The sequence below is a fragment of the Chenopodium quinoa genome, unplaced genomic scaffold (genome assembly GCF_001683475.1).
Source record: "Chenopodium quinoa cultivar QQ74 unplaced genomic scaffold, ASM168347v1, whole genome shotgun sequence".
NCBI lineage: Eukaryota > Viridiplantae > Streptophyta > Magnoliopsida > Caryophyllales > Amaranthaceae > Chenopodium > Chenopodium quinoa.
This window is the reverse complement of record NW_018744633.1, coordinates 4713477-4736253: the sequence shown is the minus strand read 5'-3', so window position 1 is coordinate 4736253 and position 22777 is coordinate 4713477. Positions and strand designations below refer to the sequence as shown.

Sequence of the window (22777 nt, the reverse complement as noted above, 5' to 3'; positions counted from 1 at the left end):
AGGGGAGAGCAGTAGACCAATACTTTTTAATTGTTAAAATAATTTTTAATCAATAAAATATAAAGTCAATTAATAAGTAAACTAATTCAAGTTTAGTATAGACGAAGATAATGGGCGGGTAGAACACTACTCTGAATAAGAGTATCTCAATGTAAACATGAAGATAAAAAAAATTAATCCAACAAGGATGAGATTATGTGAAAATTAATTTCGGACAAGATTTCCATACTACTTTGAATCATTTTTCTCTACTATGTGCTTGAATATGTAATTGGGAGTTTAAACTATGTCAAAGGATTTAACTTCACACTATCAGAAACCACTTGGATTCGAGGGCCAATTAAATTACAGTACATAAGATGATAAGATCAAAAGGTAACAAGTTGTTTGCAATTTTGCATACAAATACATATCGGCATATTGCCTAACCATTAAGTTAAAATGTATTAATGTTACAAAAATCGCCTAAGAAACTCTTTGACCTCATCAATATAAGGAGGTCTTGTAGGAATTATATGACCAGAATCGTGCTCGATAATCACTCTGCATCCATCTTCAAAATATGATGATAGATCTCTGCTAAAACCAGATGATATTTGCCGATCACCTCCATCCTCGCTTCCAAAAACATGAAGCGAAGGGAGAGTAATGGATCCTTTTTCATGTTCTGCTAGATTAACAGCAAATCCAGAACATAAAATTACAAATCTGAAACCTAATTCAAGGTCTAGTCTTCCTCTCTCAGCACACATAAGAGCCACCATAGCAGCTCCCTGTGAAAAACCCAAAATACCGTCAAAGGGCCCATCCTTAGAAACAACAGATTTCAGATACAATAATGACTCGGTAAATCCCTCAGTCTGCTGCTGATACTGAAGTGGATCAAAAGGCTTTTCAGTCCTTTCCCAATGAGTTGCTTCCTTCTTGTGGAAATCAGGAGCTACCAACCATGCATATTTCTTGCTGCAATTTTTAGTAGGTGGGGAATAGTCATGATGAGGAGGACTTAATATGCACTCCTTATCTGGTTTACGAGGTTGGTATATAAATGGTAATTCATGGGGAGCATTCACAAAAACAAACTCTGCCAAGGTTTTCAGTTTTTTTGCCAACGAGGCAGTTCTTCCTTTAAAACTAGAAGCATTCTGACGAAATCCATGAAGACACAATATCCGGAGTTTCTTCGTAGGCCCTATACTTCATCAGATGGAAAACCATAACAGTGTTTAGTGGCAGTTGTAGCATTTACTTTCTAAACGAAAGAATAATTATCAATTCATGATGAAACAACTTTGATCCAGAGAGAATTAACACATCAAGGTGTTCAAGTGATCTCATATTAGACAGAACCCATTTCTTTGTGTAACCATGGAAATAATCAATTACTGTACTACAATTGTGGTGTGTAAGTCAATAGAAAAGTCCGAAGATGAAACCTTACCAGGAATGCAGGGTAATTGAGAATGGCTTGCGCTAAGAGGAGTTGGGCACTCAGTGGGAGCCGTTCCAACATCGCAAGCCAGAATTACTTCAGGACTATTATCATCAACTAGAGGAACAGACTGGGCAACTTTTCCATGTTTTTGACACAATTCACAAGCATATTGGGCATTCTCCTTCTGAAGAATCAAGAATCGAAGCTTTAAATGGAGTAAAATAATTAAACAATTGTAGACCGTCATAGTTCTAGAGACTGATAACTGTGAATGATGTATGCAACAGTAGGTAATATGATAATTATTCGCAATCAATGTCAAGATTTACCAGGCAAAAGCTCAAGTTTAGGACATTTCAAAAATTCAAACAGTCAAGGAAAATGCTTGTATAAAGTGGGAGTGTTGTATACAATAGACTTATAAACCTTAAATCACACATTAAGAATAACTTTGCCAAAAGGTAGCTTTAATAATTTGAGGTGATTAAGCCTGTAGTATCCGAGAGAGATAATGGAGATTTCTTGTGAGCATCAAGGATTCAAGGGCAGTGAGCTGAAATTCAAATGATATAGTTCTTCCTAGCATTCACTACAAGAATACATCTCATCCACAGCTTAGGGACTCAAGAGATCATAGGACCACTTGACCATAATGCCTTCAAGACAAAGTCCCCAAGACCATCCCTAAACAAGTGACAAGCTTTCCCTTTGACTTCTTTTCAGGCATTAATTGGTTCTCAAGGATCGAGATCTACAAAGGAGAAGTTAGAATTTTACTTTGTAGCAAATTTTTAAAGATATCATTTTAAATCTCTTAGCATAACATATGTCCCTCCAATCATCCGCATTATTGACACTTATTCAAAAATCACCCGTAAGGACGCTCTATATCAAGTGTAGTGTGGGGACTATAAAGTATAAACCCTACTCAATAAAAAATCCATGGTGACTTTATAATCTCTACCAAATAAGCCATCCTTCAACCAAAGCTCATTCTTAAAATGGTATCAGTCTATCAGATGGGTAACACTGTAAAAGGATGATTGAATTTGTTGAGTAAAACTGTTATTATTCATTATCCTTACCTGACAATCAATGCAGACCAATACAAGCATCCGACAAAATGCACAACGACAGCGTGAGGAGTAATCATCAAAAGAGGTCCCACAAAGGAGGCATTTACCCATGATATGTTTACTTGAACTCCCAACTGAAATCCTACTAGAAGCATACACGGCATCAGCGAAATAGTATAATAGCATTATGATTAAACAATAATTAATCAGATTTTCTAACAAAAACTAAGTGAAACTCTTATGTAAGACAGGCATGCTGCATGCATATTAGAACAGTCCAAGACATCCCAATTTCAGTTGAATATTATCTTATATCCCGATTAAAGCAACTGCCCCCAATGACCAGCAAGATGAGCACCTAACCAATTTTTTGTGAACATCATTTTAGCAAAATCAGACAAGAAACAGATTTAACAAGAGTGCAGAAAAATAATGCATGCTAGATATCCACTTAAACAGCAGCTGATAAAAGTACATTCTAAGATCATGGAACTGGTGAATCTAAAGTCTAAACATAATAGATATTGAAGAAGGCTGCTAGGAATTAGCATGGTTTCTGACCAGATTACAGCTCTAAATATGGTAGAAATTAGGGAAGAACAATGATGATTATATTGATAAAGGATAATTACACTAGTAAAAATGCTTCTTCAAATATCTTCTCCAGAATTCTTTGAAGGTTATCAACAATTCTTGTCGTGGATTCCTCCATCCTTTCGGAGAATTGCTCAAGTGAATGTGACCAAATCGGAGCTCTGGCAACCTCCATTCTCTCTTTTTTTTTTTTTTTTTTTTTTTCTTCTAAATGGCTGAAAACAGAATTTCAAAGGCTGAATCTACCAGAACAGAACTGCTCTGATACCATTTGCTAGGAATTAGCATGGTTTCTGACCAGATTACAGCTCTAAATATGGTAGAAATTAGGGAAGAACAATGATGATTATATTGATAATAGGTGAATTACACTAGTAAAAGGATAATTCCACTTTTGAGAGGTGGATTCTCTCCGAATATGAGCTTTCGAGAGGCTCACTCTCTCCCAATGACATAACCTCAACAATATTCAACATCATGATTATTATTCCTCCTAATGAGGCCTATATATAGAAAAACTCTCATAACAGACCCTATCTTATTTCCCAAGCTACTATTAATAGGCTATGACTAACATACCCTTCCCCTAATATTGATTCCTTGCAAAGGCTCAGACCAAGAAAAAGCTTACCGAGGGTCATAGACAAAGTTTTTTCCTTTAAAAAATCCACCATCGGGAAATTGTTCTAGGTAACGCTGTATTCCGCCGTACAACTGCAGTTAAACTACATTGGGTCATGAAGTCTCTTAGACACAAAGTATGAAGACTACGAACAACGAATTAACAAGAAGGCAACAATAACAAGACAACAAACACTAGCTAATGAAACAAACATAGATACATATGCCAACCTGAAATACATTCTCAAAGCCAGCACCTTTTGATCTTATGTAAGCAGATGCCATCTCACACCTTATTCCTCCTGTACAATACCTGCAGCATAAATCAACAAGTTGAAGTAAGGTCAAAACAGAAATGGGAACATTATATTACCAAAAAAAAAAAAAAAAAAAAAAAAAAAATCTAAAAAAGACATCAAACAAGACTCTAGATGTAACATGAGAGCAAGAACCTAGCAGCAGCACTCTTTCTTATTATAAAACTTTACTTCAGTTCAAGTAACAGCTCTTCATAGATAAAAAGATGAGCCCTAACTTACTTGACATGGAGGCAAGTAGCATAACCAAATTAAAGAGATACTGTGTTTCGTTAACTTCATCATTTGTCAGTGAGTTGAAGTTTTGAAGAGCATCAGCATTCAGCACCATCACAGGATCAAAGCAGAAATTATATTTTATAACAGCTCTAAAGAGCATCAAGTCTTTTGTGGAATTTTAAAATGAAGCAGGATACTGATACTAAAGTCCTGAGACTTGATGCTCTACAAGGAATATAGTGAATATTAAGCTCTACAGGGAAGCTGTGTAATGAGAGGACTGAAGATCAACCTTTAAAAGTTTGATTTGTTTGTTTGATGTATCTATGGCCCATTAAGTGGAGTCCTGGAGGGACAACCAAAAGGGCTTTAATATTCACTATATTTTCCCAATGATACTGAAGAGGAAGTAGTCTTTAGATTGATGGAGCTGTAGCTAAAGGTGATGATTTAAAAAGTTGCATAACGGCTTCAGCATGAGCTTCAGCATCAATCTAAAGAACAGAGAACCTAATGTCTCAAAAATAACCCTGCTTGGGATGCAGTAGGCAGATTGGATGCACTAACACTACTAACCCTAATCCTACAAAGAACAGAGAGGTGCCCACAATAGCCTTGATCTAAAATGCAATAACGTTAATATCTACTGTTGAATTTTGATTTAATTCATAGAGACCCAACACCAAGAAATGGTGATCTTTTGGCTCAACAGAAAATTAACAAATATGGGAAATGAACTCAGAAGAAGAAACCTCAATCTTGAAAATGTTTTATGTAGAAGAAGATTCAATTGACAAGGCCTGAAGGAATAATTAAGATAATTGGGTCAATGCACACTAATGAGGACAACTTAAACCAGGTAAAAGGAGAGTTTGGAGACAAACAAATCTTCTATACTTTGGAAACCCGAACTTTCCAACATAATAACATAGCCTTCATAGTTTATAGAAACATTGTTCTACATTGCTAACCAACCCCCCTACCCCCAGAAAGAACTGAGTAAGTTAGTAAAGATAAAGCCTTCAAACTTACATGAGGACGCAATTGCCACGCAGCTTATCAGCATTACTATCTATCCAGGCAGGCAAATCACTATACTGTCTTGTAACAGGATCCAAAGTTTCAACTTCTGGAGATTCAAACTTCCCAATTCTCGTCTCATACAAGTTCCTTGCATCCAGTAAAACAAGCTTTTTAAAGTCGATTGGCGACTCCTCTTTCAAAAGTTCTCCTTCCAAACACAACAAATTTCAAATTGCCAATTAAGTACCAACAATTGCCAACATACATCAAACAAAAATGACGAAAAAACTTACAACACAAAGACTACTCCATCCCACTTATATAAGCCACATTCCTACAATCTACTTTGCAATTATTTTTATTTGGAATTAATTTGTAGTATGATAATTAAACATTTGTTCTCAACAATAGTAAATAGTATTTCGAGCAAATTCTGTAAATAATCAAATGTGACTGATTAAATTGAGACTTAGAAAGTATTATTCTATACTCAATAATCACAATATATCATTTAACACATAAAAAACATAGAAATGCGATCAATATACACAACTAAAACAAAAAATATGAACAATTCTACAAATTATCATTCAAAAGAGCTAAAAATTCCTTCAATTCACAAACAATTAAAAGAGATACGAAAATATATACCAGAATTCTGAAGAACTGAATGAAATTCAAGCGCAGAAAGATGCCGCCCAGCATTCGAAATCGAAGGAGTCTTAATCAAAGGATTTGACGAAAGAGTGACCAATTCCTTAACAATTCGAATAGAAAGAGAAGTGAAACCGCACTCTTTCGCAACCTCCATACTCAAGGGTTCATTGTAGGAGGCGAGCTTGAAATCAGTACCTTCGAAGAAACCGCCATAGTTGTCGAGGAGAGCAGCGATGTGGTTATGGAGGAGAGAGAGTTTTCCGCCGATTGTGACATTGACGCCTTGAGGAGCGAGTCGAACTCGGCCGAGTAGACCGAGTGACGAACAATTTGACTCGTAGAAGGTGAAGAGTTGGTTTAGGTTTTCGATGGGAGAAGAGGTGTAGTTGTAGTAGAGTAGGACTCCTTGTTTTTCTTCTTCTTCCTTGGTTTCGGACATTGATGGAGTTGTTCTCTCTGTTTCTCTCTCCTCTGTGTTGAGCTCAGCAATGGCGGCCATTGATGGAGAAGAAATGGTGAATTAGAGGGTATGGCGTAATGGGTTGCTAAAATGCTAAGCCCAGAATTCTCATAATGAGAATGTATAGTGCATTAGTGCCTATAGGTTGGGTCATGTCGAGCTTGTACGCCTAAAGTTGGTTAAAATATTAGAATCACCTAACCATGAACCATGATATGACCTACTAACCGTATATTGAGTTGTGCCAGAAGTTTTAAAAGGAAGGTCTTAATACTATTGGAGGTAACGTGTTAAAGTCAAATTCCTCAAGTAATAAAACGTGATTCATAATGTGTCATGCTTTTCCAACAAAAATGTAACTTAGACGTAGTTTACAACACACATACTTCATACATAGTAATGTGAAGTTGTGCCTCCTTCGATCCTTCCAATACTACTAATATGGCTTCATACCATCTAATGTCACAAGTACAAGTCACAAAATACTAACTTTGATCTCCATAAGTTTTACACCTAACCTTAATCCTCATGATTCTAAATTTTGTCTCAAAAATCACTCCAACTTAGCATTAACTCTTTGCCTTAATCTCAACCAACACTACGAAATCATCCACAAACACCACGGTATCTCATCTTGGATAGCCTTTATTACTTGTCCAAAACTGGTGCGAAGAAAACTCTCGTGTTACTTCTCCACAAGTCCTAGCGTGTCTCTTTCATCATGTACATGTTCTCCACAAGTCCTAGCATGTATCTTTCATCGTAGTACATGACCTTTATTTTTGTCAATATACTTGCATGGTAATCCCTTCTTCGTCATAAGACTAAAGGCACAACAAAGCACATACTAATCAGAGGAACTAATCCACCATGTCAGATGCTAAACACAAGGTCAATTTAACTAATCATAGTTAAAACTTAAGCAATAGATTAGACTTCAAAATCAATTTCACATTTGACAAATCCATAGTCAAGTGCTAGTATGCATTGCATTGTTTAGCTGCAATTTATTCATAGAGTTTCGGTAAACCATGATGACCTTTCAGTGCAAAAAAAATTTCTTGCAACACAATATTAGTACAAGGGAAAAAAAAAAAAAAAACAAACAAACAAACAAAACAAACTAGAAATGGAGTTCAATCTTTACACTTTTTACTAATACCAAAAGATTATAAAAATAAAGGGAACAATACACCCATATACTCATATAGTAGTAATTATGCATAAGCAAAACAGCAAGAACATTCTCCTTACTCAGCCTGATGACCAACCTGAAACTTAAATTTTTCAACGAATTCAAGGTGCCAATGGCAAGAAACTTTTGACTACACTTGTGCAACTAAATACAAATTCCGAGTATAACATAAATTTTCCTGTGAGAGGCAGAAACACAAAACAAAATAGACCCATAGTTCATAATAAAACAATGAGCCCTAAGAGCAAGACCAAAACACTGGCTCCAAGGGGGGACTAAAATAGCAAAGACAACTTCCAAAATTCAGTTCGGGGGTTGGGGTGCAGGGAAGAGGCCTAAGAGAGACTACAACCACCAAAAGCTCCACTTCAAACAAACTTGAAACCGCCAGCTGGAATGTTGGGTTGGGTAGCACCAAAGTTGAAGCCCTGCTGATTCATAACTGCACCATCTTGAACATTCTGTTCCTCTTCTTCCTCAGCCCAGTATTTTTCCAAGACTTTCACTGCCTTCTCATATATGTCGTGATTATCATGAGTCTGTAAGTTCTCAATCTTGTCCAATCCTTCACATTCATCAATCATTTGAGCATAAATATTAACTCCACCATTCATTCCCATTTCTTTGTCAGCTTCACCCACTTTCAGTATGTTCTCTAGACCCTCAAGACAAACCGTGACAATTCGAGGATCAGGGCATATAAGAAGATCACAAAGTGGTTTGATACAACCTTGAGTCACCAAAAATCTGCAGGAACAAAACAAAATTCAGAGGATAATGAAACTTTGTACCATAATAGATGACTTGAAAATCGAATAAGATTATAATGCGAAGATCTAAGACAGTCAAGAGCAGAACTCAAAGTTATTAAACAGAGATTCAAATAAGCATCAATTTGACAATTTTACTCTAAATCTTTGAATTATTTTGTACTTTACTCATTTTATTTTAGTTGACACATTTCTTTAATTATAGTTTCCAAATTTCTTTAAGACATGTTTGCCAACACATAGTTTCAAATATTTATATCTTCAATCGCCTATAAGCTAAGATCATAAAAATTAGATATTTGGAAAATAGATGTCAAGAGGAATCTAACAAGACCAAGCATAGCCTTTTTTTTTTAAAGAATAGATCACATAAAGAAGTCAAAGCAGCTAGTGTGAGAGTGATCAAAGTCAAAAGTGTCAACTAAAAAGAGAAGAAATACCGAAGTACTTCCTCTGATTTCTTTTACTTGCAACACTTCCATACTTGCAACACACTATAAAAGAAAAGTTACTTTAGGGAAAAAATATACTATATCCCTTATTTAAAGCACATGGCCCACTAAACTACACTCCTAACAACCACTCATCCTATCTTAAAGTTTATTATATCATGTAAACCCCACCTTTCTTAAATACCGCGCTAAAGGGTGTGTTGCATCTAAAAGAAAACGGAGGAAGTATGATTTAGTGAGTCCATGCATGACAAAAAATTTATAATTTCCCTTCAAAAATTACTTAAAAGGCTTAAAGCTAGCCAATATTCTAATCAATGAGGATGTTGGGGCATGTAGGTCCGCCCATGAGATAGCACATGCTAGATATTTAATTCTATAGCATATTTATCCACATGAGGGGTTTTCCGATTGCATCTAATATGATAGAGTCAAGCAGCACATGCTATTCAGTCCCACAGCATGCGTATGCACATGAAGAGCTCTACTTACTGTAGCAAACTAGCCAAGGACAACACGAGTCCATGACCTATAGATTTAGCAGGTTCAACAGTGTGGAAATAATTATGTAAGTGGATAAAATGCTTTAACATACACAAAAGTTGAAACACAAAAAGTAGAAACCTAGGATCAGCAATGATGATCAGAGTTAACAAACAAATCATGAATTCAGAAAGAAAAAAAAAGAGTAAATAAATAAAACTTGTGAAAATTTCTTGACATCGACAGCATGTATTCATTATGATAACAGAATCTGCCACAACTGTGACACAGACAAATTTCATTTCCGCCTAGAAACATCAAGCAACTTTCATGGGGTAAGATAAATCATTTATCATAATTGACATGTATAGCATATTTGAAGGCTTGCACAGCAAGACATTCCTTGATTTAGTATGCCCACAGTACATATGATCTGTGTAAGATAAATTTGGAACAAAAGGATTCAAGGATGTATGTATCACCCTTGTTTGAAAATTAACTGCTATGGTAATTTTCTTCTTTTGTCTTCAAGTTCTCCAAATATAATATGCTCAATAACATATACTCCGTAGTATACGCCAAATAAAGTGTCCCAAGTGCCCATCTTTATTTGTATCCAGACTTACAGAACCAAAACCCAGTTCCAATAGAACGTTAGTTGCTGGTTAAAAAAAAAAAAAAAAAAAAAAAAACTTGCCAAGTAATGGCAATGTTCCAAGGTCCAGGGACTATTGCTAGTAGAATCCACACCTCTGCAGCTCTATCATTAGACAAAGTCTTCCATTAAACTTCTCTGAGAAATAGTAGGAATTCTAACTGTTCAACTAGCACTTAGTACTGATGTATCAACAAATATTCTGGAAAGAGAAATATCAATATTATCAGTGTGTTCAAGGTGACTGGTTTCCTCCCTTACAATGTGTGTTCCTGCAAGTTCAGTGTTGGTTCTCCTAAGTTTTTCGTGTTAAAGATCGACAATTTGGGGCTGTTGGGTGATTAATTGAAAATTACTAAAGGACTTTGATTCAATTATGCATTCAGTAGCAACTTAATATAGATAAGGATTCTCTTCAACCAAGCTATGTGACAAAAAAAGATAATGAGGTACCAAAGAATTCCAATATTCCATCATGGAAATGGAAAGTTCAAGAGGATAGGCCGATTGGTTACGAAATGGAGCAGATAAATAGGGACTGAATGTAACAACAACACCACTTAAGTCCTGTGTTTTTGAGCTGATGTGCGGGTGTGATGACTGCCTGTTCCAAGAATTAGTTTTTTCCTTGAACTTGAATACTTGTGCTTTTAAATTCCCAGAATATGGTTTGCTTACATTAGCATTGTAGTTTGATCCTTAAAAACTTGAAGCTCTCAAACATAGAACTAGCTCGGTACCTTCTAGTAAAACTCATATTGTCTCTCTACAGTTGTAACTTCTGTATACTTCTTGACTAATCCCAATCTCATGCTATGACCACCAAAGCAACCATAACCCAGCAGCTTAACACCAAATTAGCCAAGTTCCAATAAAAAATAAGTAAATTCTATAACAAGTCAGTTTTAATAGCTGATCAGAAGAAGACAACAGAAGAATGTTCCCTGTTGCTTCCTTGTTACTAAACATAAGAAACAAAATTGTCTTACATGCCTAAAAGTCTTTTCTATACTTCCAATCGTACCTTTACCAACTTGTATTCCCGACAAGGGGGAAAAAACCTCAAGGTTATAAAATATGGAAAAACAGCATTTACGGTTTTACACTTTTACCTCATAATAGGTAGATCAGGAAACTCACTGCCAGTAAGGATGCTAACCCCTGCAATCCACGCAGAGTAGGCAATAACGAGCTATTCATAACCAAAGGTGTTGAAAATAGGGCATTAAGTATACCAGGGAGAACAATCCGTAGTCCAGGCACATTACTGGAGAGGCGGATTTTAGTCCAGCCCACCCTTCCATAACATTCATCCTAATTCATGATGTCTTAATTTAACAAAGAACAGTGCAGAACCCTCTATCAATATGAACACAACAAAGATACCAGAAAGCATGGATAATGTATGGCATACCGTATCTGATCAGGAGATCCCCCAGATGTGGCATTTGAGATTGCCCATGCAGCCTCCTTTTTAATGTCAAATTCCGCATTCTGGAGCAATTGCACGAGAGGTTGCACAAGACCAGCCTCAATAACGGCCTGAACGACAGGAACAACAAAATGTCAACGAATTTATCACAATGGCACAAATGCACATGATTCCTTCATCCTAGATCACAATGCAACAATACTGCTAGCAGAAATTGAAGATCCTCACAATCATAACACAACAGGCACAACAAAAAGCAGGTACCGTAGACATCCCTTGAAAGAATCTCTACTAAACTCATAAAACTCAATATACAAAATGCTCTAAGCTCAGCATATACCATGGATAAAAAAGACAAGCAAGAATTGAGAAACGTAGCAAGCAGTAATTATGGAAAAACACAAGTAACAAAAAAAATCAAGCATGGAAGCATATCGAGCATTTCCTTCAGCCACAAGTCAGCCAATACATTTGCAAACACATTAGAGAAAGAGATGGTGCCAGTTTTTAACAATAATCATATAGGTATTGGGTAAAAAAAAAAATACTCCCTACGCCCACGATTATCTGCACCAAACGTCCTTTTTGCGGACTCCTAGGCAAAACTGTTAGTGTAGTTTAATTAAGTTTAGGTGGGTTTAGTTAAGTTGTAAAAAGGAGGGAAATAAAAGAGAGAAAGTGGTCCCATATGTTTAAGTTTGTTAGTGGGTTAAAGTGAGTGGGAAGTAGGAGAGAGAAAGTGGTCCCATATGTTTAAGTTTGGTAAGATGGTCTTTTTACACTTTAAAATTTACTAAAAGAGGCAAGATAAAAAATTGTTGCACATAATAGAAAGTACCCATTTATGGCAAATGTTGCAGATAATTGTGGGCGGAGGGAATAAAAAAAGTCTTCACAAAAGAAAGCCAAAATGTTAGCAAAATCAAATCAGTACCTGAATTTGAGCCTTATTTCCAGCAGTAATGTTCGATATTGTCCAACATGCTTCCTTCTTGATGCTCTTTTTGTGATTTTGAGTGAGAAGTTGATGAAGACAAGGAAGAACTTGGCTGTCTAATACAAACTGCAAAATCAATATAACAAGTCAGATAGGATAAAAGATTGACCTAAAAAATATGGAAAGAGAGCTAGACATCATTGGTCCACTTAGTTGCTAAGAAAAGGCTTGAGTGCTTGACCATCTAAGATCACCTTTTTTTCACCTTACAATTCATATTACCAACTTCTATATAATAAAATTTGTTTTACATATATGCTTGCACAATATCAGACCCCTAAAATAATGTTCCCAAAAGTAAATAATGAGTCATAGCCTTTCTTTGTTCCATTAGCTAAAGCAACCTCCAGAAGAAAAATAATTACGCTAAAAAAACACTAAGTTCAAAATAAATAAATAAATAAATAAATAAGAAGAAAAGAGAATGAAAAAAAAAAAAAAAAAAACTCCTAAGAGGTTCCTAAGATACAGCTAGGTACATGGTGTAGACAACAAAAACTAAAAGATTGCCAACCATAAGTACACCAAGATCAGTACCTGGGTCTGGTTATCATCTCCAGTGACAATATTGCCTACTGTTCGAAGAGCAGGAATAAGAACTGTCGGTGAAGGATGACTAGATGAAGTAAAGATTCAAATTAGTCACAACATCAAGAGTAGAGTATGTCGAAAAAATAATCACCAAACTAAAACACAATGAAATGAAAACAAATAAAAGCATGTATGTACCAAAAAAAAAAAAAAAAGAAAGAAAAAGAAAATAGCACACAAGTTCAAAAACATTACAGAAGGAGCTGCATGAGCCGACGGCATACTCCAGCTTCAATGACAGCCTGAATTTTGTCGTTAGGGCCATCGGACAAATAAGAAAGGGCCCAGCAGGCATCTGTTAAAACTTCTTCATCATTTAAATGAATCAGGTGTTGAAGAACAGGTAATGCAGGTTTGACCTGAGCAAGCAAAACATAATCAATACATGGTCTCTCACTGAATTTTTTTCTTCCAAAATCACGACATCAGATAATATAAAAACCTGTTCAAAGGGTGCAGGTGGTTTGCCACGACAAAAGTTGGACAATGTCCAAGTAGCATTCCTTAGCATTGACAGTTTGGAGTTTTCATTCAGCTGAGATAACAATGGCACTAGTGCACCATGACTCAGTACGAGATCCCTACAGCTTGGAGAATCACCAGCAACATTTCCCAAAGCCCATACAGCCTGCACATCAAATGCCAGATGATAGAATTCAGGAGTTCTTACATCTCATTACACCATCACCAAGAAAGATAAACACAAGCATGACAAATAGAATATACACAAAATTAAACAAAGTTTCTAAGAAACCAATTAATATATCTCTTCAAATCCTTTAAAGAAAATTGAACAGAAGAAATATCAGTATATCAAAGAAAATAAAACTAGTATAAACTCTATAAAGGCAATAATTCGGACTTCAAGATGGTGTGATTTTTCACAAGAAGAGATATACAACTAATTAAAAAAAATTGTTTATAATCAAGATTTTTTTTTTTTTTTTTGACACCTATAATCAAGATTAATATCAAGAAATTAGCCAGAAAAATGCACACCAAAAATTGCAAAAAAAAATAGGAAGAAAAAGGTAATTACCTGTTCCCTGACATCATCACTAGCAGACGCTAAAAGTTGAACAAACTTTGGGACAGCACCATGGTCAATCACAACTCTTGTGTGCTCTGAAGTCCCAGATGCCACATTGGTCAGAGCCCAAGCTGCCTCAAACTGCAGATAAGACAGATAATAGATCATCAAACAGAGACCTGCAATGGTATCAATAATGAGACAAAAAATTGACAAGAAATCAAACCTGAAGTTGAGGTAGATCATGCCTGTCAAGAAATTCCACAAATTTCGGGACAACACCAGCTTTAATGACTTCATCAATTGGAGGACAGCGTTCTGTACAGAAATACAATACAGTATCAAAAACATGTTCCATGAAAAAAAGATGTATACAAGAGGGCAAGTTCATACTAACCAATAGACAAAAGCTTCCTGAATTGAGTGGTTGCCTCTAATTGAATATTAGGATCAGCAGACGCTACTCCTTGCACCATTATAGGGATGCTTTCCAACTGTTACACAGAAACGAGATGTGACAGTTGAAATACGATATGCCACCACTAGCCTATATGCTCACAAGTTGCATTGTCAATTTGTCATATGCCCTGCAGTTATAATACTCCGACTACTTCCTTGGCCATGTAAAATTTAGATCTTTAGATGTTCAAATATATTATTATTGTTCGCATATTATATACTCAATTCCGACAAAATAGCCACAATAGCCATACTAGAATTGCCATGTCATAATGGATAAACTCAAAAGACAAGTATACAACTTTAAGACCTATTAGTAACACCAAACTTTAAGGTTTAAATCAGATTGTAGATAGCAAGAAAAATTGCTCTCATAATTTCCATACAGGACTTCCTGAACTAAAGAAAAAATAGTAAAAAGAAATCAAAGATTTTTAATAAAAAAAAGAGCCATTACTTTCCTATGCTGGTCTATATAGCTATCAAAATTTAACACACTTATAAATCTATCAAGGGATACCAGAGAATTTAAACTATACCAATATCAAGAAACAAATGAACATCCCACCCTGCGATTTCTATGAAGGCCAAAATAAAATGTGAGTATGTGACATTGTGACCTTTGTAGATAATTAACAATCCAAAATTGGAGTCACCACACTTTCAAAATAAGGCTAAAACCAAAGATCCACTTTGCAATTTTGAGGATAAGGTTACATAATTAACAAACTATCCATGTTGTCAGCAACAGTGGTTCCACAACCATTACCAGTTTACCACGATCAGATCTGCAATAAATACTTAACTAAACTTATTATTGGTTATGATTCTAGTAAATAGGGCTTAATAGCCCTTATCTACTTATCTCAAATAATCTAACCTTATTGGCCCTAATACGAACCTATTTCTCCCCGAGCTTTTTTTTTATTATTTTAATGAAGATAGCAAGGATATATCCCCACAAAATGGACAACCACAGATGCAAGCCTTTAATCACACCCTCAACCCATATATTATTATACCAATCCCTCTTTTAACATGCATCAACTGCAACAAATTACCCTTTACCTCAGGCTCATCACTCTCAAAGGTAAGTATAAACTATAAAGCAATTTAATGGCCCTCTTCAAATATTAGGATCTCTCACAACTAAATTAATTTTATTTACCTAATAAACATGTGATTTTTCATAATATAATAAACTTCACAGTGGCAACGACTATTTATACCATAAACTACTCTAAAAGTATGCCACTCGTCCCTTCCCACCTCCAAATTAGATTGAAATTGTTCATACCAGACAGATTATAACCTATTTTATTTCTAATAGTAATAAGAACAAGGCAAATCAGAAAGAGAAAAAAAAAACACTAAGGAGGTGGCACCGATTGACAACAGATGGATGGAGATGGGCAAGGCGAAAACAGCCAACTAAAAGCCAGTTAAAACTCAATGAGGCAACAATTTTAGCACGCGCCTAAGGAATCCAAAAGCTTCCAGAGTTTGAGTCAAATAAAGGATTCAGGAAACTCCTCTATGCTCACAGCTCTAGAAAGATATTGCAAATCGGTGCTCCATCTGTTTTGGTCAAACTTGAGGCAGTATATATTCATTACTATACTAAGTCTAAGATATTCAGCAACTTACTTTGTAACTAAACTTGGTAGTGATTATAACTAGTTTTGTAAACAGGCCAACAGTTTTCCTACTTATATGCCTAAATCCCAAAGCTTCTAAAATTCAGGATTTGTTAATTAAGACATATTCGAGTATTCTACTATCTTCATAGAACAGCATTTTACAAAATTCACGGTGCATCAAGAAGGCAGATGTAAGAGGTAAAACCTGGGTGACCATTCCCCAAGCAAACAAACTTGGCAATGATTTAAATATCTTGGACTTTTATTCCAACCCAAAACACTAAAATAAAAGGATATGATCTCACATTCAGACACTACAAACCAAACCAAGAGCAGACAAAGCTACTGTAAAATCGATGATCACGCCTCATTCAGTCATACTCGATCCTTATCCTAAAATCCAATTAACATAACTCACTGGATTCAAACTACTTTCGCAAGGAAAAACCAAAACTTTTCATCAAACGCAATTCTCAATTCATTTCTCTTCACTCATTAACCAATCACGCTTAAAACCCATCAAATCTGAGCCATAACATCAATTGATCCTCTGGGCAAAACTCCAACACATTAAATCAAACCTAAAACTACACTTCTCAAGTAAAACAAACAACACGACCAAAAACCTAAACCTAATCAAAACTTAGAAAAAAACACAGATTAATCATAAAACAAAACAAAACAACCCAGAAATCCAAGGATCGGCACAAAAAACAAAAACCAACAATTCCAAAAAAAAAATGTACGATTAATTAAAATTATACCTTCTTCTCGATATTCTGCGAAGCATCGTGATTGAGGGGTTGAGGGTGAGATTGAAGAATCATACCCTCTCTCCTCTTCTTCAAAAGATTATCTTCCCTCTTATTTTTCCTGATCTCAACCAAATTATCCTCCCTACGACGGCGAGCTTCGTCGGCATCGACACCAAGTTTGTAAGACTTCTTCCTGACCTCGGTTCTGGAATTGGGTCGAAGCGACATTGTTGAATTTCTTGATGAGATGAATTTCTGGGCAATTGATTGGAAGGTGTTCGACGAAATGCCAGAAAGAGGAGTTGCAGAAGAAAGAAGGTAGGAGAGAGAAAATTGAGGGAAATGGGGGAGACGGGAGAAGAGGAGAGGTTGTGAGTGGGGGGAAGTGGGAGGAGAGTGAGTTGGATTGTTGCATTTTTTTAATTATTTTTTGATAAAAAAGGAAAAAGAAAAATGAAATGGGCGGGTTTGGGTTGAGAAATGGAGGAATTTTTGGAAGTGTGCCAACTCAAATGATGTAGTACTGTACGAATTATTTCATTTTTGGGGCCCAATTATGAAATATTTGTTGTCCAAGTTCTTTGGCTTTACTAATTCTTTAGAGATTTGTAAGTTTGTAACACAAGTACAGTCATACATGTCTATGTAAAGTACAGTTGAGCACGGATCGGATATTCGATATGAAAATTTTCATATGAAACATTGAATTATATCCCAAATTTTATAGGAAGTATAATAATTTTAGTTTTAATTTAGTTTTAAGGAAAATGTAATATATAATATCCAAAGTTTTGGATATTTCATATTATGGATATGTGGATTGGATATCCGTTATCCATTATCCAAAATATGGATACGTGAAATCCGTTATCCAATATCCAAAATTCAAAATATTTCGGATGTTCAAAAAGGTATTCGATATCCAATCCAAAATTATTATCGAATCGAATATCCTAAATTATTGGATAGGATGTGAATCGAATATTAAGATATTTACATAGTTTCGTTCGATGCTATTGTAAAGGCTCTATTAGGGCCAACTACTCAACTAGTCTTTCCTTTCTGCGTATTAGTAGAGAATGGGAGATTACTACAACGTTTTAGCAATCTTGGTATAGACAAGCTAAGTAGTTAGTCAATTATGGGATTGATTTGTAACAAAAGTTAATTGAGTTTGAGACCGTTCCTAAAGATATTTATGTTGTTTGTTGGAGGACCGTGGTGGTGTGATGTACCATGACCAGGAATGGTGTCGAGATTGACTAGTGCTCTTGGTTGATGTTGAGTAACTGCTTTGTTAGGTTTTAGTTTGTTGCTTATACCCTTTAGGGTTTTGTCCATTTCACGCACCAATATATAAATAATTTTTTTAAAAAAATGTAAAATAATATTGCAAGGATGTGTTATGTTTCTCAAAAACTTTTATGTACACCTTAGTTATGATAAAATTAGTGTACATCAAACCATTTTAGAGTAACTTTTAGCCAATTGAGTCAATTATTAACTTATTTGGGAATTTTTAAACCTCATATAATTTTAATGTAAATATGAAATGAGACAAGTTTTATTTTATAAGATTAAGTAAATACTTTCACTGTTTCACTCATTGAGATTTGTTATTTATCTAGTCCAAGGGAATAATTTCATAAACAAGGCATAAATAACTTCTTTTTTTTATTATATATAAGAGTGATTTTTATTCATGTTGGGGTAACTTTTACTTAATTCGAGATAAATCTGAATTGTTTTAGGATAACTTTACAACAGATGTATAATATTTAGTACACAACTTTTTTTTTAGTTATTTTGGTATTTGAGATATTGTGCATCTTTTAGAGGGCAGTATATTTGTGTGTTCGCAGAAGCATAAAAAAAATTGTGTATATCTTGCCGGTGGGTTGGCAGGGTGAGAATTTTTTGTATGATCCCAAGATCTCACCTAAGCTATGATACCATGTCAGAGAATATAAAACTCCTTGATTGGAGTGATTTCCATTGATCAATATTTATAGGGTTACAATGAGAAACCTTATCATATACTTCCTTCGTTCTTTATTACTTGACCCGCTTTAACTTTTACACTATTCACCACCCTTCATTTAACCATCTTTTGTGAATATTATGTAAGAAAAAATATATTCATGTATGATCTTTTTGGATTCGTCTCAATAAGTATTATCATAATATATAACTTTTATAATTTTAACTTATGGAGAATTTAAGTTATTGATCGTTCAAGTTTTGTATTGGCAAGCGTGATAAAAGAAACAGATCAAGTAAAAAAAACAGAGAAAGTATTAGGTAACTATAAAATATGTAAAAATTTAAAGATAATCTTATATAAAATATATATCCTAAATCTATACGTTACACATACAAAGCACATAAAATTGTTGCTTTAGAATTTCACTCAATGCAAGTTACAAACAATGTGGAGGAATATTTCTAGTTGATGCCTTGATGGTCCATTGCTGAATGCAATGTCAGTAAATTTATGACAACACGAAATACTCGTGAGTCCCAAAATCTACATGAACTGAAGTAGTCCGTACTACTGAACATCAAAGTTCTTGGTTCCTTTATTCAAAACTACTCATGTAGTCATGGACTCATGTGTAATCCGTTCGTTATGCACTTCAAACCTTGGTTGGCCTTTTGGCTTTCAAATTAATCAACATGAATAATGAATAATAATAATAATAATAATACTTAGATATTAGTGAGACAGAAAAAGCATGATACTTGTACTGCACATTTGTAAATGGTATGCAATTGTCGTATGGAGTAGCAATTTTAATTTTAATTTTAGATATTGTGGCCTTTGTATTAAATCAAATCACAACCGTTTATTTCTTTTGACTAACGTGAACTATTGATGAAATTGACTTTTGATTTTATTTTTGCAAAACGTTGAAAAAAATAAAATAAAAATCTCCCATGTTCTATCCCACTATCATTTGGTTTTCAATTTTTCACAGATTAGTTAGCTATTTCATGTTACTCAGCCAGTTTTATTGCTATTTTGGTAGAAGCATATGTCATCATCTTTGTTCAACTAGTGTTATTTGTTCTTTTTGTTAAGCTTTTGTGCAGTAAAATTGTTAAGCTTGTATCACGGTATGTTTTTATGATGAACTTTGGGCTTTTGCACACATAATTAAATTATCGATAGTGATCTTTTTCTTCTAAACTCATAAATTCAAATTTTTGATATTAGATCAATAATAGTTTTCAAGGAATATATATTAAAAATCAAGTCGGTCCAAAAAATTGTATTTCTCGACCCAAAGACTAGACTGTTTCTGTTTGGTCCACACTAGCTCTTGAACACCCTAGTCCACTACTGCTTCGTTAATGAGCCAAATGCATAACTACTGCTTTTTCATTGTTGCTACCAAAACTTGCGTTACTTCTAGTGTACTTTGACAATAAATTTGCTACTCAGCTAATATCATTGACTTTTCGAACCTGTTCTGTCTTCTATTCATAATGTAATGAATGTCTATCTATAGTTTTCCTTATACTTGGTAGATTTTACTTGTATGTCATTCAAAATTTCAAACACCTTCATTCAATCAAGCTTATACATAGCACGAAGTAATATTTATGTTTTTTTTTTATATGATTACTTTTTATGTTACTAAATCTATTTTTCGAAGAAATACATGTTCATATCCACTACATAAACGAATTTTGTTTATAGAGGATATTAATGGGGATCGACTCTTTTCTATTTTCTCATCCAATTCCTCCCGTATTACTTAGTTCCAATTGTACATTTTGTCTTATGTCCTTACACCTGCACTGGCCATTTGATATACACGATATTGATTACCGAAACCTCTATGTTTTTAGCTACTGTACTAGAAAGTATGATGAATTATATTGATGATGCACAAATTAGATAGTAAGGACGGATGTACAATGTTCATTTATCCGAAAATAGGTAATGTTTTTGCATTCCATATTAAAAATGTTAAAGATTGTACTTTTAATTATCCAAAGATATACTTCAGGTACGTGAAAATAATAATAAGGGAGCGTTTGGTTCGCGGATTATAGGTATGAGGTATGAGGTTTAGAAACCTTGGGGGGGTGGGTTTGGCTCATTCCATTCCATTATGTTCAAATACATAAAATTAAGGGGATGATATTCCATTCCAGAATTGAACCAAACACATGGTATTAAGTATCAAGTTTCAACTCAATACCACCTTAACCCTATTCCTGATTCTAAACCTATATCACTATGCGAATCAAAGCCCCCTACAAAAATTAAAAAAAGGAAAAGAGGGAGAGGGGGGGGGGGTTGGTTGTTTGTTATAGCATATTTTGAATATTGATTGACTATTCAAAATTTTTTGACATCCAATACAAGGAGTACGGAGTAACTAAATCACAACTCACATTGTATTTAAGACAACAGTACATAAACATCGACTTGTCAACAATAACAACATCTACTTCATACGTAACTAGTTAACTACCAACCATAACAATACAATATTTCATTCTCATCTTAACATCTTACACCTGCATCATATTTATATCAACCATAACAGAAAGCTACTGCCAACGCAAATCAAACCAGCAGTATCACACTCATAATATCTAACTATAACAATATGATACGTTAAAAATGAATTCAAGTTACAACTCTTAAAAGATTATATGATTATCACTACCTATGGATGAGGTATGCGGCAAAAGAATCCTTACCTATATCAATGAGGTCAAAGACATTCCATATTGGCTGTATTTTTTTGTTTTTTTTTTTAAATTGGTAAAGAGGATCTTGACCAGACCTCACCCTCACGATTTTTTTGATCCAATATTTGTGAGTCAAATACTTGAAAGTAGAAAGGAGGGTAAGGGAATCACTACCTCTAAGTACTCTCACTTGGTAGGATCCAAACCTCAAATCTCTAGGATTTGAGATAAGAACCTTACTAAGTGAGTCAACACTTTTTTGGTATTATATATTGAGAGTTTGGTTATATATAATTTTAAAATGGTTAACTCTCAAGGTTTCAAGTTTAAATATAGGAACCCAAGCGATGGAAGGCTAGGCCAAGGGGGTGAGTTTTGGCTCATTCCAACGTAACCAGGCCAGTATATGTATAGCCAAATCAACCATACCTATCCCATGCATGATCACGTTGCTTAATTAATTAGTTGAACTGTTAACTCGATCATTTCGTTTTCTGATAGTTAAGTCATAAAATAAATGGACCGTTCGACTAATATATATTTCACACACCACCCTAACTTCACGATTTCTTTTTACGATCTAAGAGTTAAGCATCCACGTACTTCTATTAGTAAGCAGTCTCACTAATTATCACGGAGTATGCTACTAAGTTACATTCATTGACAAGGATAGATGGTTCAAGGAGCTTACCAATAAGTAATAGACTAATAGCGACTGTTGAACTGTACAATTGAAAGCCAATGAATCCATTCGCAACCGAGGAAGTAGAGAGGGAGGTTAGTTATGCATTTACAAATGCATAACAAATACTAAAATATTAAAAAGCACATGGGGGTGAGAGAAAGGAGGAGAGAGATGGGTAAGTGGGGCCACTTTTTAAATGTACCGTTAAAAGCTTACATAGTACTATTGACAATTTAGTGATACTATTTCTACTGTAGTGATACTATTTCTACACGGAGTGAGTACCACTGAATAAATATATAGTACCACTACATACATAAATAGTACCACTGAAATGTTCAATGATACCATTTAATCATCTAGTAATACAATTGATCACCCAGTGGTACTACTCTAAATTTAGAAATGCATTTACGTGAAATGACCTCCATGCCCCTCGTTATGCATTTACTCATACATAACTAACCTCCCTTTGGAAGGCCTCTTCGCAACCTGTTTGATAGCCGGTTATAATAAATTTG

At 34.8% G+C, this 22777-nt stretch overlaps 2 protein-coding genes across 3 annotated transcripts; both read right to left on the bottom strand.

Annotated features, from left to right (window-relative positions):
• Window positions 1–315: 315 nt before the first annotated feature.
• On the bottom strand, window positions 316–6533 carry LOC110701192 (rhodanese-like domain-containing protein 6). Of its 2 annotated transcripts, none has more exons than XM_021878791.1 (7): window positions 5937–6533; window positions 5295–5493; window positions 3958–4039; window positions 3737–3819; window positions 2521–2656; window positions 1442–1619; window positions 316–1192 (listed from the first exon to the last, which is right to left on the bottom strand). In XM_021878791.1, exons 1-7 carry the CDS (start codon window positions 6439–6441, stop codon window positions 453–455), a joined length of 1923 nt encoding a protein of 640 aa, XP_021734483.1. In that variant the 5' UTR covers window positions 6442–6533; the 3' UTR covers window positions 316–452. The 2 variants fall into 2 exon arrangements, with proteins under 2 accessions (XP_021734483.1, XP_021734484.1); XM_021878792.1 differs by having other exon boundaries at window positions 2521–2653; window positions 5937–6532.
• A 990-nt stretch (window positions 6534–7523) lies between these two features.
• Window positions 7524–17271, bottom strand: LOC110701193 (importin subunit alpha-4-like). Its single transcript, XM_021878793.1, has 10 exons — window positions 16871–17271; window positions 14405–14501; window positions 14234–14325; window positions 14017–14148; window positions 13420–13605; window positions 13173–13336; window positions 12924–13002; window positions 12324–12452; window positions 11372–11499; window positions 7524–8344 (listed from the first exon to the last, which is right to left on the bottom strand). Exons 1-10 carry the CDS (start codon window positions 17087–17089, stop codon window positions 7966–7968), a joined length of 1605 nt encoding a protein of 534 aa, XP_021734485.1. The 5' UTR covers window positions 17090–17271; the 3' UTR covers window positions 7524–7965.
• Window positions 17272–22777: the final 5506 nt, after the last annotated feature.